The sequence below is a fragment of the Elephas maximus genome, chromosome 6 (genome assembly GCF_024166365.1).
Source record: "Elephas maximus indicus isolate mEleMax1 chromosome 6, mEleMax1 primary haplotype, whole genome shotgun sequence".
Classification (NCBI taxonomy): domain Eukaryota; kingdom Metazoa; phylum Chordata; class Mammalia; order Proboscidea; family Elephantidae; genus Elephas; species Elephas maximus.
The window spans coordinates 106,810,896-106,826,520 of record NC_064824.1 but is presented as its reverse complement, the minus strand read 5'-3'; the positions used below and the strand labels follow the sequence as shown (position 1 = coordinate 106,826,520).

Below are 15,625 nucleotides of genomic sequence, written 5' to 3'. Positions count from 1 at the left end.
TACAGTTTTGGATACCCTATAGGGTCACTATGAGTCGGAATCGACTCAATGGCAGTGAGTTTTGGTGGGTGTGTCAGACTCACCTTAGTCCTCAAAGTGACGTCGTTGTTTTTTAACACTTTAAAGAGGTCTTTTGCAGTAGATTTGCCCAATGCAATAATGAGGTAGTACTATAATTATAGCTCTATTTTACAGATAAGAAAGCAGACTCTCAGTAAGTTAATTACCTACGGTCACATAGCCAGTGAGGACAGAACTGGGATTTGAACTTAGCCTCTACTGTAGGCCAAGGGTGGGTGGGGCTGAGAGTGGGCCCATTTGTAAGAGATGGAGTTTGGGGGTCCCCCTGGAATTGGAGTCAGTGACTACCTGAAGCTTAGACCTCACATATATGGAGAATGTAGATAAGCAGAGATGGAGGGAAATCAAGGCAGGAGGAAGGGTGAGAGAAAATGCACAACAAGGCTGGGAGGAGGTAGGTAATGGAAACTGTAAACAGGTCAGCTGACTAAAGTATGGGAGAGTCAGGGAGAGTGGTGCATTGTGTGAAAGGTTCCTGGGGGAACTTACAATGAAAGGATCAGGCTAATATCCTCTGAACTCCTTTGTCACTCTTAACATCCCTAAAAATGGGACAACCAACTGTGATATAATCTTGTAAAAAAAAAAAAATTTAACCAAACATCTAGATATAAGTAGCAATTGACAGAAAATATGGGAAACATTTAAATAATACCATGAAGATGTGCTCGATCAATTCTGCAGGACAAATGAACCAATTTCATCAACAAATACATTAAAAAGAAAGGAGAAAGGGAACTGTTATAGATTTAAACAGGCTTAAAAGAAGCATCTACCAAATCAGTGTGTGAGACTTTTTTAAACTCTAATTTGAACAAGCCATCTGTTTTAAAGAAATTTTTGAGACAATCTCGGAAAATTGGACAGGGACTGGTTATTAGATGAGGAATTATTACTAGTTTTGTGGGATGTGAAAATATTACTGCGCATATATATTTTCAAAAATCTTTATCTGTTACATTAGATACACCCTGAAGTATTTACAGGGGAGAAGATAAAATGTCTGCCATTTGTTTCCAGATACTCTAGCAAAAAAGCAAATAGAGTTGGGGAAGAGTGGGAGAAATGAAACAAGAATGGCAGAAACTTGATGATTTTTGAAGCTGAGACATGGGTACGTAGGTGTTTATTTTGTTCTCTCTGCTTTTGAGTGTATAATAAAAATGTTTTAAGGACAAGCTAAGGAGTTTGGGCTTTATCATGTGGCATCAGGAAACCTGTGGAGGGTTTAGCCCCGAGGCAATGGCTGTGAGTGACCCCTAAATGTTAACCTGGTAATAGTATGTTAAATGGCCAGTAGAGAGGAAGCCTAGATGTGACTAGGGGTAGTAGCCCTGAGAACAGAAACTTTTTCAAAATGGATAGGGGAAATAGTATTAAAAGGGGAACTCTTTGGTGGGTTGGCAATACAAAACTGAGTCAGATGCATGACAGGGAAAATTCCCTTCTTCCTCTTCAGTCAGTAGCAATTATTGTACTAAACCACTGTAGTGGGTATTGTAAAGAGGGGGAGGAGAGGGAAAAAGGGATCTTCACTGAGGAGGAACGAAAACAGGTCTTCATACTAGCCAAAGTGGAAAGCAATGGGGAAACAAAAGTTTTATTTAATTTTTTTTTCTTTTTCATGAGGAATTATTGTCTCGTGGTTTCAGTATGAAGTTCATAGGTACAGTGATTCACTTTATCTTTCTCCGTTTTCATTGGGAAAATGGAAATAATCTTTGTCAGTGATCTCATCTGAATCAGTTATGATACTAGCTAATGTAGAAACTATATTATTCAAACATGAAATTGAGAATTTTAAAGAATGTGTGTGGGATTAATAAAATGAGTTGAAATGATATCTTCTGGACAAATAAAAGTAGGACTATAAATTATTGAAGATTCTAGGTTTAAATATTATATAGCTTTTGATTTGTCAATAGCAAAAATAATAAAAACAAACTTTAGATCCAATAGAAAGTGGCAGTTGTTAGAAATTAATAAGAAATAAGAGCACTTAATTATGCTCAGGTGGAATCTGTACATAGCCCAAGAGGCAGTCATTTGAACAGAACAAGGGGATACTGAGTGGTTTAAAATCAGAAAAGGTATGTGTCAGCATTGCATCCTTTTACTGTACTTATTCGGTCTGTATGCTGAGCAGATAATTCCAGAAGCTGGACTATATGAAGAACGGTACATCAGGATTGGAGGAAGACTCATTAACAACCTACAATATGTACATGACACAACCTTGCTTACTGAAAGCGAAGAGGACTTGAAGCACTTACTGATGAAGATCAAAGACTGTAGCCTTCAATGTGGATTGCACTTTAACATAAAGAAAACAAAAATCCTCAAAACTGGACCAATAAGGAACATCATGATAAGCGGAGAAAATATTGAAGTTGTCAGAGATTTCATTTTGCTTGGATCCACAGTTAATACCCATGGAAGCAGCAATCAGAATATCAAATGATCAGACAAATCTGTTGCAAAAGACCTCTTTAAAGTGTTAGAAAGCAAAGATGTCACTTTGGGGACTAAGGTGCACCTAAGAAGAATCCATGCCTTAGAATTATGATGGTGGCAAAGAATACTGAATATACCATGGACTGCCAGAAGAATAAACAAATTTTTCTTGGAAGAAATGCCGCCAGAATGCTCATTAGAGGCAAAGATGGCAAGACTTTGTATCACATACTTTGGACGTATTATCCGGAGGGACCAGTCCCTGGAGAAAGACATCATGCTTGGTAAAATAGAGGGTCAGCAAATTAGAGGAAGACCCTCAATGAGATGGATTGACACAGTGGCTACAACAACACGTTTAAACATAGCAATGATTGTGAGAATGGTGCAGGACTGGGCAATGTTTTGTTCTGTTGTACACCAGGTCGCTAAGAGAATCGACTTGACAGCACCTAACAACAACAACAAACAACAGCCCAAGCCTTAATATTTTCACTGGCCTCATATGAATGCAAAAGATGGATAATAAAACCAAAGAATTGATGCCTTTGAATGATACTGTTGGTGAAGAATATTGAATATACCATGGACTGCCAGAACAACAAACAAATCTGTTTTGGAAGAAGTATAGCTAGAATGCTACTTAGAAGTGAGATTGGCAAGACTTTGTCTCATGTGCTTTGGGCGTGTTATCAGGAGGGATCAGTCCCTGGAGAAGGACATCATGCTTGGTAGAGAATCAGCGAAAGAGAGGAAAACCCTCAACGAGATGGATTGACACAGTGGCTGCAACAATGGGCTCGAGCATAACAATGATCATGAAGATGGCACAGGACTGGGCGGAGTTTTGTTCTTTTGTACATAGGGTGGTTATGAGTCAGAACTGAATCGACAGCCACTAACAACAAAAACATACTGTAGTTTTTCAGCCCTCTACAATCAAAGATAATACTTCACACACAAAATCTTAATAGGGTATGACCTAAACAGACCCTCCAGAGAGAAATAGGTGCCCCAGAGAATAGTCTTGATCTCATTTGTCTTCTTAATTATTATTTTTTAAGAAATTACACCACAAATAGCAGCCTATATGTATGGGCCATTTCCTATGATCAACAGCCCACTTTTCTATCTCAATATAACATACCTATGTAAAGGGCAAGAAGCCCTGGTGACGCAGTGGTCAAAGCGATCAACTGCTAACTGAAAGGTAGGCGGTTTGAAACCACCAGTGGCTTTGCAGCAGAAATATGTGGCAGTCTGCTTCCGTGGAGATTTATAGCCTTGGAAATCCTATGGGATCTCTGTTAGTCAGAATGGACTCAGTGGCAGTGAATTTGGCTTTGTGGGTATTTAGAGGGCTGAAGCTGAGGGTGGGAGCAGAGATAAAACATATCGCCTGTTGGGTGGGAACAAATGTTGGTACACGTGAATTCTCTATCCTTAGTCTTCATCAAGAAGGTGAGGGAGCTTTGGAGACTCCCTAGCAGGATATTTCATTCAGTCCACCTAAGCTGGCATCTTCCACCCTAGCTTGCATCATCAGAACTGGGGTTCTAGTCAAGTTTGCTGCTGGTTTGGGCACAATTAAAGTGGAATTTCTAATCCACGGTAGCTATTGTAAGAAGGTAAGAAGAGGAGAGGAAAATTCCTGGCTTAAAAGCAAGAGAGATGATCTTTATTTTATTCAGGGATGCATAGCTGAGCCGCTGGGTCACAGTAGGGATGGGGCTAGAGGGACGCATGGTTACAAGTCTTACTGTGGAAAAGGTTGAACTAGCATCAGTGCTTGATGGAAATGAGACAGGGAGAGGCGGCAGCAGTGACTCTAACAGCACTGCCTCCCTTATTGCATTATCAGAAAAGAAAGATAACCTGAGAACAGGCGTCCATTATCTCCTTCTACAAAGGGATTAGTGTGGGTTGCAGGTAATTAATGGCTTTTGAGTTACCACAGAAATACAAATGAATGTCAGGACCAGAGATGTAAAGCAGGTAAAATTGGCTTTTCTCTCCTTTTTTTTTCTTTTGGTTTGCTATTTTAAGATCTACATCTGTATTATTCTTTTTTCTTTAGTCAAAATCAGAAATCACACCTTTCGGGAGTGTGATTTGTCTTTAGGGAAATTAGTTTACGGGTGTCTCCAATGTGTATCAGCAAAGGGATTGAGAAGCGTCTCAGAAATAAAGTCTCTCCCAGGGAAGGGTGCGTGGTCCCTTTTGTTTAGATATCATTTTCTTGTTTAGTAAAAGTATCCGGAAGTCTGTCAAGTGACAGGCTTCTTTTATTAAAATATTAGAACTGCTATATATCGCAGCTAATCATCGATCCAAGATGGCGGGACCAGATAAAGTTGTGAAACAGAAGGGAAGGAAGAAAAGAAGAAGGAAAAGGAATTAGATCTACTATATGCTGAGCATTGGGCTAGGAGCTTTATTTCTAATAAAGTATTCAACAAGTATTTATTAAGTACCTACTATGTACCATGTGTGATACAAATGGTCACTGCACTTGGCTGCTAAAAGAAAGGGTTCGAGCCCAGCCAGAGATGTCTTGGGAGAAAGGCCTGGTGATATACTTCCAAAAAATCAGCCATTGAAAATTCTGTGGAACACATTTCTATTCTGACATACTCAGAGTCTGCTCGATGGCAACTGGTTTATATACCACGCAGTGCGCTACATGCTGGATACAAGGATGTGATACAGGATGAACAGAGAGATCTCACCCTGCCCTCAGTGAAGCTTACAGTCTAATGGGGGAAGAGAGGCTTTTAAAAAAATGTTAAAATTTATTTTATTCGTTAAGACATTTAAATAAATTATTATAATACAGCCTCATAAAAGTCCATGATTGAGGAATAATATAGTAGGGATACTGGATAAGACCCATGGTTATGTGCGTGTGTATGCTGGGGGTAGGGGGGAGAGGTTAGGACAAGCTTTCTGGAAGAGGCAATAACTACGTGAAGCGAAGGATAAGCTGGTTGCAGGAGGTGGGATGGGAGGAAGCACTGCAAGCTGAGGGAAGAGCATAAGCCCAGTCACGCTCAGAGATGAGAGAGAAGTGCCATCTAAGCAGAGACCTAAGAAGCGAGGCTAGTTGGGTGAAGCCTGGAGAAATGGCTACTAGACAGAGGGCCATGAACCGGCCTTGAGGTTAGAGCTCATGGGAGTGTCTGAGAAACTGCTCAGTCAGCTGCACTTAGAGCCTGTGGAAGGGAGTTGGAGAGACTAGGTAGGAGAGCATAGGCCAAATAATGCAGCATCATATAGAGCAGTTTGAGAGTTTGTGGGCACGCTGTGCCCTTTCCACTGACCCTCCCTGGCTTTACCAAACTAAGGAAAGATAAACACAGTAGCAGGCAGTTAGGCAAAGTGGCAGAAGGAACATTCTCATGTACTCAGTACTCCTGTAGCATGTTACCTAGAATATAAGGAACCCTGGCAAAGAATATAAGGAACCCTGTGGTATAGCCAGTCACAGTTATTCCAGTATTTCTGGTTTCCACAGAGACCTGAGTGTGTCACACTGGTGATGCATTCGCTGTACTTACTCTTGCACTTGTAATTCCACCCTGATTCAGTTTTTTAGACCTGAGATTTTCCGCAGGTACGTCTTACCAATTGGGTACCATCTTGGAATTTTACTCCTTTTACTTTGTTTAGTTTGAACCAGAAGGATGTTGACTGCTCATCTGTTTGGATTTTTGCACCTGCCTTTTCATAGTTTAATTAATACTTTGCTTCTTTTTTTTTTTTTTAATTTCCAGAACACAAGCAGACATTCCCAAATATTCTGAAGAAGGGTTACCTGGAGATTAGGAGGGACCATGACAGTTACTGGCAAAGCTGTTATGCAGAACTATCACCCTACAACTTATACTTCTACAGCCTCGACAGCAGTGGGAACCAAAACCTCTATGCCACGTACCAGCTTTCACACTTCCAGAGCATATCTGTTTTGGGCAACCTTGAGGCCAGGATTGTGGATACTGTCCTGTATGACAACACTCAGCTACAGCTAAAGGCAGAGTCACCGTGGGAGGCTCTGGACTGGGGACAGAAGCTCTGGGAAGTTGTGCATGCCACTGGGCCGGGTTATGTGGTACATCAGGATGAGCTGGCAAACTCACCAGGGCTTGGTCATAATGTTGACTGTACGCAGAATCATTGTTTACAAAAGAAATCCAGTGGGCTGCTGCTGTCGTCCCCTGTCTTAGATAGCCCCAAACAGTACCAAAACATCCTCAAATCAGGGACGCTGTACAGGCTAACTGTCCAAAACAATTGGAAGGCATTTACGTTTGTGCTGAGCAGAGCCTACCTTATGGCTTTTCAGCCTGGCAAGCTAGATGAGGATCCCCTGCTGAGCTACAATGTGGACGTCTGTCTGGCTGTCCAGATGGACAACCTAGATGACTGTGACTCTTGCTTTCAAGTCATTTTTCCCCAAGATGTCCTCCGCCTCCGTGCTGAGACCCGGAAGAGAGCTCAGGAATGGATGGAGGCTTTGAAGACAGCTGCCAATGCGGCAAGGAGTTCAGAGCAAAACCTGCAAGTCATGCTGAGGAACAAATCCAAGGATCAGATGGGCGGGCACAATCTCAGGAAGAACAAACGTCAGTCGGTGACCACCAGCTTCCTGAGCATTCTGACGACTTTGTCTTTGGAGCGAGGACTCACTGCTCAGAGTTTCAAATGTGCAGGTATGAAGCAAGTTTTCAGCCTAAAGCTCGTTAGGGAACAATGTTGATTCCACAACTGGAATTCACTTTAAAAATCCCCCCCCCCCCCGCAATTGGCTAGCCACAGTTACCTCCTGTTTATAAAGTATCTCTCCTCCGAGGAGTCTGCTCTATTAAAACTAATTCATCCTCATGCCATCCTGGTGAAGTGACTAGAAGCACATATGATATACTCACTGAATCAAAATGACTTGGCCAAAGCATAACTGGACTAGAATTTAGGCTTCCTGAGTCAACTATGATTCCATTCCCTCTGCCTTTTTGACCAAAGGTTGTGAATATGGAAGCCACACATTGTCCGGTAAGAGACATTCAGGCCCACAGTAGACTGCTAACACTCTTTAGGCAAGGGAAATGTCTACAGTCAGCAACTGTCATTGACCATAACCTTGTCAGATCCTATTGAGGAGGTGTCTAGAAAGTCAGCTTTGACAGATAATGTGGAGGTGGCTAAAAGCAGCAGAGGTGATGATTCAGCAGATGACCGTTGAGTCACAAGGAGCCTGCACCTCAATGGTGGGGGAGCACAGGCCTTATGGAACTGCTATGCAAGGGTGAGACGCAAAGCTGAGTTTAAGGCAGTGTAATCCGTTATTTCTTAAAACCCTTTCACTGCTTCTCTCTTCCATTCCCCATTCCCCCCACCATCACAGAAACTATAAAATAAAAAGAAATAACCCTACTAAACCAAATCTATATATATATATTGCAAACTAAATAAAAGTATTTCCCTTTCGCTAAACCCCACTGGAGCCCTGGTGGCATAGTGGTTAAGAGCTACAGCTGCTACAGGTTGACGGTTTGAATCCACCGAATGCTCCTTGGAAACCCTATAGGGCAGTTCTACCCTGTCCAATAGGGTTACTATGAGTCAGAATCGACTTGACAGCAACGGGTTTTAGTTTTATTTTCTGTAACTTTGGACTGCTGATGGCATCAACAAATCTGTCATGTCACTGCAATAAGAGGGAACTGCTCAACTCAGCTTTCAAAATGGCCTCCGGACACCCTTACAGCTCAGTACTGAAGTCACTCCTGAGATTCACCCTTCAGCCAAAGACTAGACAGGCCCATAAAACAAAAGGAAACTAAATGGGCACAACAGCCCTGGGGCAAGGATGAGAAAGCAGGAAGGGACAGGAAAACTGATAATGGGGAACCCAGTGTCGAGAAGGGGAGAGTATTGACATGTCGTGGGAGTGGCAACCAGTGTCACAAAACAATATGTGTATTAATTGTTTAATGAGAAACTAGTTCGCTCTTTAAACCTTCATCTAAAGTACAATAAAAAATAAAAAAATAAAAAGAACAGCAAAATAGAGGCTAAATCAAGAAACTTTGTAGGAAAAGAGGAAGGAAAACTGCAGGTGTTACACAAGGCTGTCACCTACTTGTCACCTAACTCACCTTCCTCTCAGAAGTTTGCTTGCTGAGGGAGTGTATGTTGCCCATGTTCTGTACTCTATCAGCACCATCCCTGGCACTCAGAGGCAGGAAAAATGTGGGTCGAGGGTGGGTAGACCAAGCCCACTGCCTCTAGCAGTTGGAGAAATGAAAACAGAAGACAGACCAAGAAAGGTGAAGAGAAAAGGCTGGGAGAAGAAAGTCAAGTAGAAAAGTAAGAAGAGGAAAAAGATTATATAATGGGTGGGGAGAGAGCTTTCTGGTAGCTGCTTTAGATTCCACGTGATAGGATGGCTCCTTTTGCTACCTAAATTTGACACTTACTGAATTTAACTGACAGGAGGATAGGTGGCGAAAGGTGACGGTCGGCAATCTAGCGGGTAGTGGTCATGAAGTCTAAAAAGCTTTTGCTCAATTCAGCTCTTACATTTATGTTTTAGTGTGGCATTCCAATGAGGGACATGAAGGTATCTAATTTAGAATGAGGGGGTGGGGGTGAGGCCAATCCTAATTTGTAAAAGTGTGGCAGATTCCAAAGCAGAATAAGTTCATTTCACTTAAATGCCCTCCTTTCCATTGGCAAGTGCTACATCCAGCTGCTTTGCGATACACGTGGTTTGCCAGGTTGCTTTTTATTCACCTTGACCGCTCATGGAATACTGATTCCCTGTCTCAGGGAGGAATACTTATCTCCTGTAGGGGGCAGAGTCTCAAAAGAAAATGTGTTAAGCACACCTCTGAATGTTTTTTAAATTACTTGGGAGGTAGTTCGTTATATCAAAGATTATATACAGTGGATCGAACTTTAAAAGTTGATCTGTGTGTCTCAAAAACACAGTTAATCTAAACCAGCTGCTGCTTTATTTCCTACCTATGTCCCCTAACATTGCATCTTCATAAAAACACACATTTGGTGGAAAAGCTGGTTGCATAGTATGTGTATGTGTACCTTCCAAGATGCCAGACAGTCCAGTAAATTGTTTTTAGTTGAGTTTTGGCTTTGTTAAGGGGAAGCTAATTCATAAGATTTCACAGTTTTAGCGGGCCTCTTTTGACTATAAGTTGTTATGTCCACTTAGTTCCTCCTCTTCAAGTATTTTGGATGAATAAACTTTTAAAAGTGGAAGATTGCACTGCGTAGTTCTTTACTATGTCATGTAGTTACTATTCAGGGGAACACAGATGTTGGCTTTTAAATCTACGAAATAGTGCAAACGGCCTTATTTTACTAAATTCTGTAGGTGAAGAATTTTCTATATTCTTCTTTGAAACTTGAAGAGCCCCTGTAGAGAAAATGGGTAGTGACCATTCAAAAATGTCTGAGGCTATGATTTTGAAACTATATACCTATACATAACTGTGTATCTCTTAACACGTGAGTGCACGTCTTAGAGCTGTACAATGAAACCTGTGAGAATTACTCAGAACTGATGGAACTGCCTTATTTTTCTGGTCTCGCAAGTGTTCCGTCTATGACAGGGTGCAGCCTTACCACTTTTCTATCACTGCTTCTCTGACAGGTTTCTGCCTTACATAGAACCCAGCTTTCATAGGTTTTTACTGTATCTGATTATGTGTGGTTTGTTCCGTGGCTCCCTCTCCAGTACTATTGGCCTCTGGAGAGGAGCCCCATTCAGAAAGCCCAGCCACAAAACCCCAACCACAGTAGGCTTCTTGCTCTTCCTTAAACCCACTGAGATCATTCCTAGTGTATAACACTTGCTGTCCTACTTCTTGAAAGCATGTCTTTGGGGAAACTAAGTTCTTCTGTTCATTCTAAAATTTATTATGTGCCAAGTTTCTGATTGCCATTGAGTTGATTCTGACTCATAGTGACTCTATAGGACGGAGTAGAACTGCCCCCATAATTTCCTAGGAGCAACTGGTGGATTTGAACTGTTGACTTTTGGTTAGCAGCTGAGCTCTTTACCACTGTGCCACCAGAGCCCCCGTTTCTGATTAGGTGCTGGAAACTTGGGTGCACCTAGATGAGTCAGTGGTAGAGGGAAGCAGACGTGGTCCCTACCCTCATGAAGCTTGCAGTCTACAATAGGAGATAGACGTTAATCCAATGATTGCATAAATGAATGCAAAATGTTCATTCTGTGACAAGAGCAACCAAAGTGAGGCCCCCGTATCATGTTAGAGGGCTGTCAGCGGCAGTGCTAATTAGAACTATATGAAATTGCTGATACTTAATCATTCTTGAACTACCGAAAAAGACAGTTTCGTAAGGTTGAACTTAATGTTTGACTCTGAAGTCACGGAAAGTTCTTGACCATCAGAGGAGCACATGATGAGAGCGGTATTTCTGAACAATTAATTTGGTGGTGCTTTTTTTTTTTTTTTTTAGCAGCTCTGGAGCGCTGGTGGAGCCCTGGTGGCGCAGTGGTTAAGAGCAGTGGCTGCTAACCAAAAGGTTGGCAGTTCAAATCCACCAGCCACTCTTTGGAAACCCTATGGGGCAGTTCTATTCTGTCCTGTTGGGTCGCTATGAGTTATAATCGACTCAGCAGCAGCGGGTGTTAGTACAGCTTTTCAGGAACACATCTGTAGTAGAAAATGAAGTACATGTCATTAGTGAAATGCTGGTTGGAATTCAAAATTATGTCTGGCAATGTGGAGTCTGTGGTGTTAAAATATTAATATTACTTTACTGTTTAGATCAGTGTGCAGTTTATTGAAATATTTACGGAGTATGTACCTGTAAGTGGCTCTAAATTAGGTTATTGACAAGTTGTTGTATAAATTAGATTATAAGGCAGCAGCCTTGTTTTCTTCAGAAATTAGACATCTGTCCTGTAGGGTCACTATGAGTCGGAATCGACTCGACGGCACTGAGTTTTTTTTACCTACCTATTTACACTCAATACCAGTCCAACACCAGTGCCGTCGAGTCAATTCTGACTCATAGCGACCCTATAATACAGAGTAGAACTGCCCCATAGAGTTTCCAAGGAGCACCTGGTGGGTACGTGGTTTTCTTGGCTCTTGTACACGCAAAGCTCACGTTTGAAAGTGTTCCTTGTGTTACTGTTTCGTAATCTGGAGGTGAAATTGAAAGGCTGATTCAGAACTGAAGTTGAAAATGTCAGTGAAAGAGACAAGAAAAAAAACAACAAGCCTATGGGATCCCCTACCCCATTTTCACACTGTCAGTCTTTATGGTCTTACTACTCCTTTGGCTGCTGTGTAACCTCTTGGGACTGCTGTTGGTAATTACATCTCTCTGGCATTGAGAGCTTTTTGCTTTCTTTTTTTTTCCCCTCCAGCCCTTGGGAGGGGTAAACCCAAAGAGGGGAAAAGTTTTGCTGTGAATTCTTCAGCCATTTAGTGCAAATTCCTGTAATTACCGGCATTGTGTCCTCTCTGAATGGCACGGAATACAGCAGAAGCCATTCCTAATTGAGACCTTACAGGAGGTACAAATCCCCTCTTTGTTCAGCCTGACAAATTAGGGCCAGAAAGTGGCAGGGTCCGAGTGGGAATCAAAGGCAAGAAACACAAAGATGGAACTTAAGGCTACAGTAATAACCCTCTCTTGTCCTGAAGGGAAAAAAGTAATGACCAATGAAAAATGAAGTTTTTTTTGTTGTTGTTATAAATTCCCTTGACATGACAGCACCTCGGGGCTGCTCTATTTATTTAGCAAAAGTGATTAAATAGTAATACAGCGAGGCTGCCCATTGTTTCCCGGGTGCCTCCACCTCACAGACCCCTGCTGCCTCCGCTAATTGATTGACAATGAACCTCTGATAAAGAAGCATGTTGGGAGGACCTGGGGTGGGGGCATTTTTTTCCCTGTCTTTGTGTGACTGTGTGTGTATATGTGTGTATGTTATTTCATTTTTGTTTGAGTTGTACTCTAGTTTTTCTTCGCCCCCCCCCCATGCCTTTTCCCTCCTCTTTCCCCCTTTGCTTTTTTCCCCCCAGAGCTTTTCAGCAGTTGCTCCCAGATGACACTCACAGACATGTAGAGAGGAATTAGAATTGTAGTGTTCTTGACAAGTTTCTCTTTGGCGCTAACTTATCTCCTGTGCTCGGTTTAGGGAACAGCAGTGTGAGAGGAAGGAAAGGGGGAAGAAGGCTAATTATTGGTGTTTTAAGGTCAGAAAGTTTTGTTTTTAGTTTTTCATTTGTGGGAGCAGGTGTCTGCCTTGCTCCAAGGTTTTCTCTGAAATTCTTTACACAACTTTATGAAAATCTGTGCACTAATAACATTTACATGGGTGGAGGGGGGGTTGTGGAATAAGAAATAAAACTTGAATTTTTCAGTCTCCCCTCAGTTCCTGAAAAGTCAAGCTTGATTATATGAGGATAAAATCTTGCTGCTTATGGTATAACTCAGTGCCCCGAGGATGCTCTAAATTGTGGGAAAATGACCATAGGCCTCTAGGCAGGTAATTAATAGCTCCTGGTTATATATGCTCAACTAGCTAAGCTGCCACTAAATCCCTAATTTAACTCTGTTACAGCTGCAAAAACAAATCATTTTGAGCCCCTATGAAAGCAAAATATATTAAACAAACAGTATCGACCTTGTTAATACCACATGGCATTTCGTGTGATAAATGAGGGCGTCTTTCTGGCAAAGGCCTGTTTTATGACATCGTTTAGACTTAAAAGATACTTTTACCCTAGCAATACAAGCATCTCTGATAGAAAGTATGCCATGGTGAATTATTCATTAAATAGCTGCTAGTCTGGAAGCAAGCAATATTTCTGTGTTGGGTGTGTTTAGTAACTTATTGGCTTCAGGGTAAATCATGCAGAATAGCAATTCTTATGAAAAAGAGACATCGAATTTGGGACTCGATTATGCTTGTGAGCCCAGGTAAACAAAGATGTGTAGGTTTCTAAGTGTCAAAAAGGTCAATTGTATATGATGTCCTAGAAAACTTAAAAAAAAAAAAGTTCTAGGGTAGCCAAAATCTGTTTTGATTCCCAAGTGAATAATTAGGAAATCTTTTAATAGCCAAGATGCCAGATCTTCTAAGGAAATGAGAGATGGAAACAAAAAGAAATTGGCTTTCCTTGATATTGCCAATTCTTATTTTTACTACTATCTTTAAATGTGTCTCCCACTTACTAGGAATAGTAATAAGTTGGAGATTTATTTGAGTTAGGGAATAGGCAGGTAGCCAGTTGGAAGAGGAAGAGACAATGAAGAAAAACTCAGATACAACCCAAAACATATAAACAGCTTGGATAAATGAGAATTATTTATATGTAGTCCATTGTTGGATTTTTATTTTATATTGTCTAAGTCATTTTGTTATTGAGTACATTGGCTGATTGAGTAGCCCAGAGGAGAAATCCCCAGCTTCTTTTGTGCTGAAGTTTTATTTTCCCAACCTTGAATACGACCGTGGAGGAGTTGCTGATCATAAAACCTTGAGTGGAATTGAAGTGGAGGATTCAGTCCAACAAGCATTTAGTAAACCCCTCGTGTGTGCTGCACATTCAGCCAGATACCTTGGGACGTGCGCATAGGAATGAGGTGCAGCTTATGCTCTCCAAAGGCTTAATAGAACTCCTTCAAAAAGGTATAAAACCAAAAAAAAACCTGTTGCCGTCGAGTTGATTCCGACTCATAGCAACCCTAAAGAACAGAGTAGAACTGCCCCACAGGGTTTCCAAGGAGCGCCTGGTGGATTCCAGCTGCTGACCTTTTGGTTAGCAGATGTAGCTCTTAACCACTATGCCACCAGGATTTCCTCAAAAGGGTATAGAGGTCTTAAAAGAGGCTGGTAAAGAATGAGCAGGAGATGGAACTGGGTGACAAGGGGTCACGCCGTCCTGGCCGCTGACTTGGAGACTGATCAGTACGTTCCAGTCTCTGCTCAGGTAAGGGAATCCTGTTCTAGAAAATTTGAAAGATAAAAAGCTAAAGTATCCCCTTCTACCCACCTTTAAACTTCATACTTACATTTCCCACAGAATTAAGGAAATCTCCTTGGTGTTTACTGCCATCTCTCAAAAATACAACTTGAATTTCTGTTGTGTGCTTATTATGTGGTTGGTGTTGTGGGAGGTACAAGGAAGCGTAAGATGTGCTTTGTAACTTCAAGGACTTCATAATCTGGTTGGGGACCCAGAGCTTGTAAAAAGGAAAATGAGGGCATCTGTGTGGTAGATAAGAGTGATCTTCAAACCAGAAAAACCAAAGTAAACACAAGTTATTGTGTGCTGTCGAGTCAATTTCAACTCATAGCAACCCCATGGGACAGAGTAGAACTACCCCATAGGGTTTCCTGGGCTGTAACCTTTACGGACGCAGACTGCCACATCTTTTTCCCATGGGTTAGCTGGTGGGTTTGAATCGCTGACCTTTCATTTAGCAGCCCAACTGCGCTTAACCACTGCACCACCAGGGCTACTTAAAAAACACAAGGTAGAGAATTAAAAGAAATGACAATGTTAAGAGAATACTGAGGATTTAAATTTTGTTTCACTGGGTCTAGAAAAGTACATGTGTGCCAACCAGAGTGCTAGAAGCCCTTAGAGCTGTGATTGTGGAACCAGTGTCAGTAACCTGTGAGAAATAATGCAGAACAAGATAGGAGCCAGAGAAACAGACTGCTAAATGTTCTAATTTTCAAGATGGAGAATGAGTCGATTTTGGTATTAGCATGCTGTAATGTAGATTATTGCTAATCTTTGGATGCGATTGCTATTTATATGGTTTCTGAGCATTTAGAAAATGAAGTTGTGATCACCATAGGCCACCATCAGTAAACTCAAATTGTGCCCATATTACTTCAATGTCCTTATTAGATAAGATTATTAGATAATTAGGTCAGGTCCATGCTATATAGTAGTTCAGAAAAGCATTTGGAAAAACTGTCAAGACTGAGAAATTTGTGTTACCAGAGATTATAATTATGTCATTTTGAAAACCATTGTCAAAAAGCTTTACCCGAGTGTTGACTAATGGA

At 41.4% G+C, this 15,625-nt stretch overlaps 1 protein-coding gene across 2 annotated transcripts in view; it reads left to right on the top strand.

Annotated features, from left to right (window-relative positions):
* Positions 1-15,625, top strand: part of PLEKHM3 (pleckstrin homology domain containing M3) — a 225,014-nt gene that overhangs the window by 80,297 nt on the left and 129,092 nt on the right. For both annotated transcript variants that reach the window (XR_007517936.1, XM_049887981.1), the window contains exon 3: positions 6,309-7,244. Coding sequence is in view for 1 of the 2 variants with exons in the window: in XM_049887981.1 (XP_049743938.1) it covers positions 6,309-7,244 (936 nt within the window). In the remaining variant the exon portion in view is untranslated. The remainder of the gene's footprint in view (positions 1-6,308; positions 7,245-15,625) is intronic.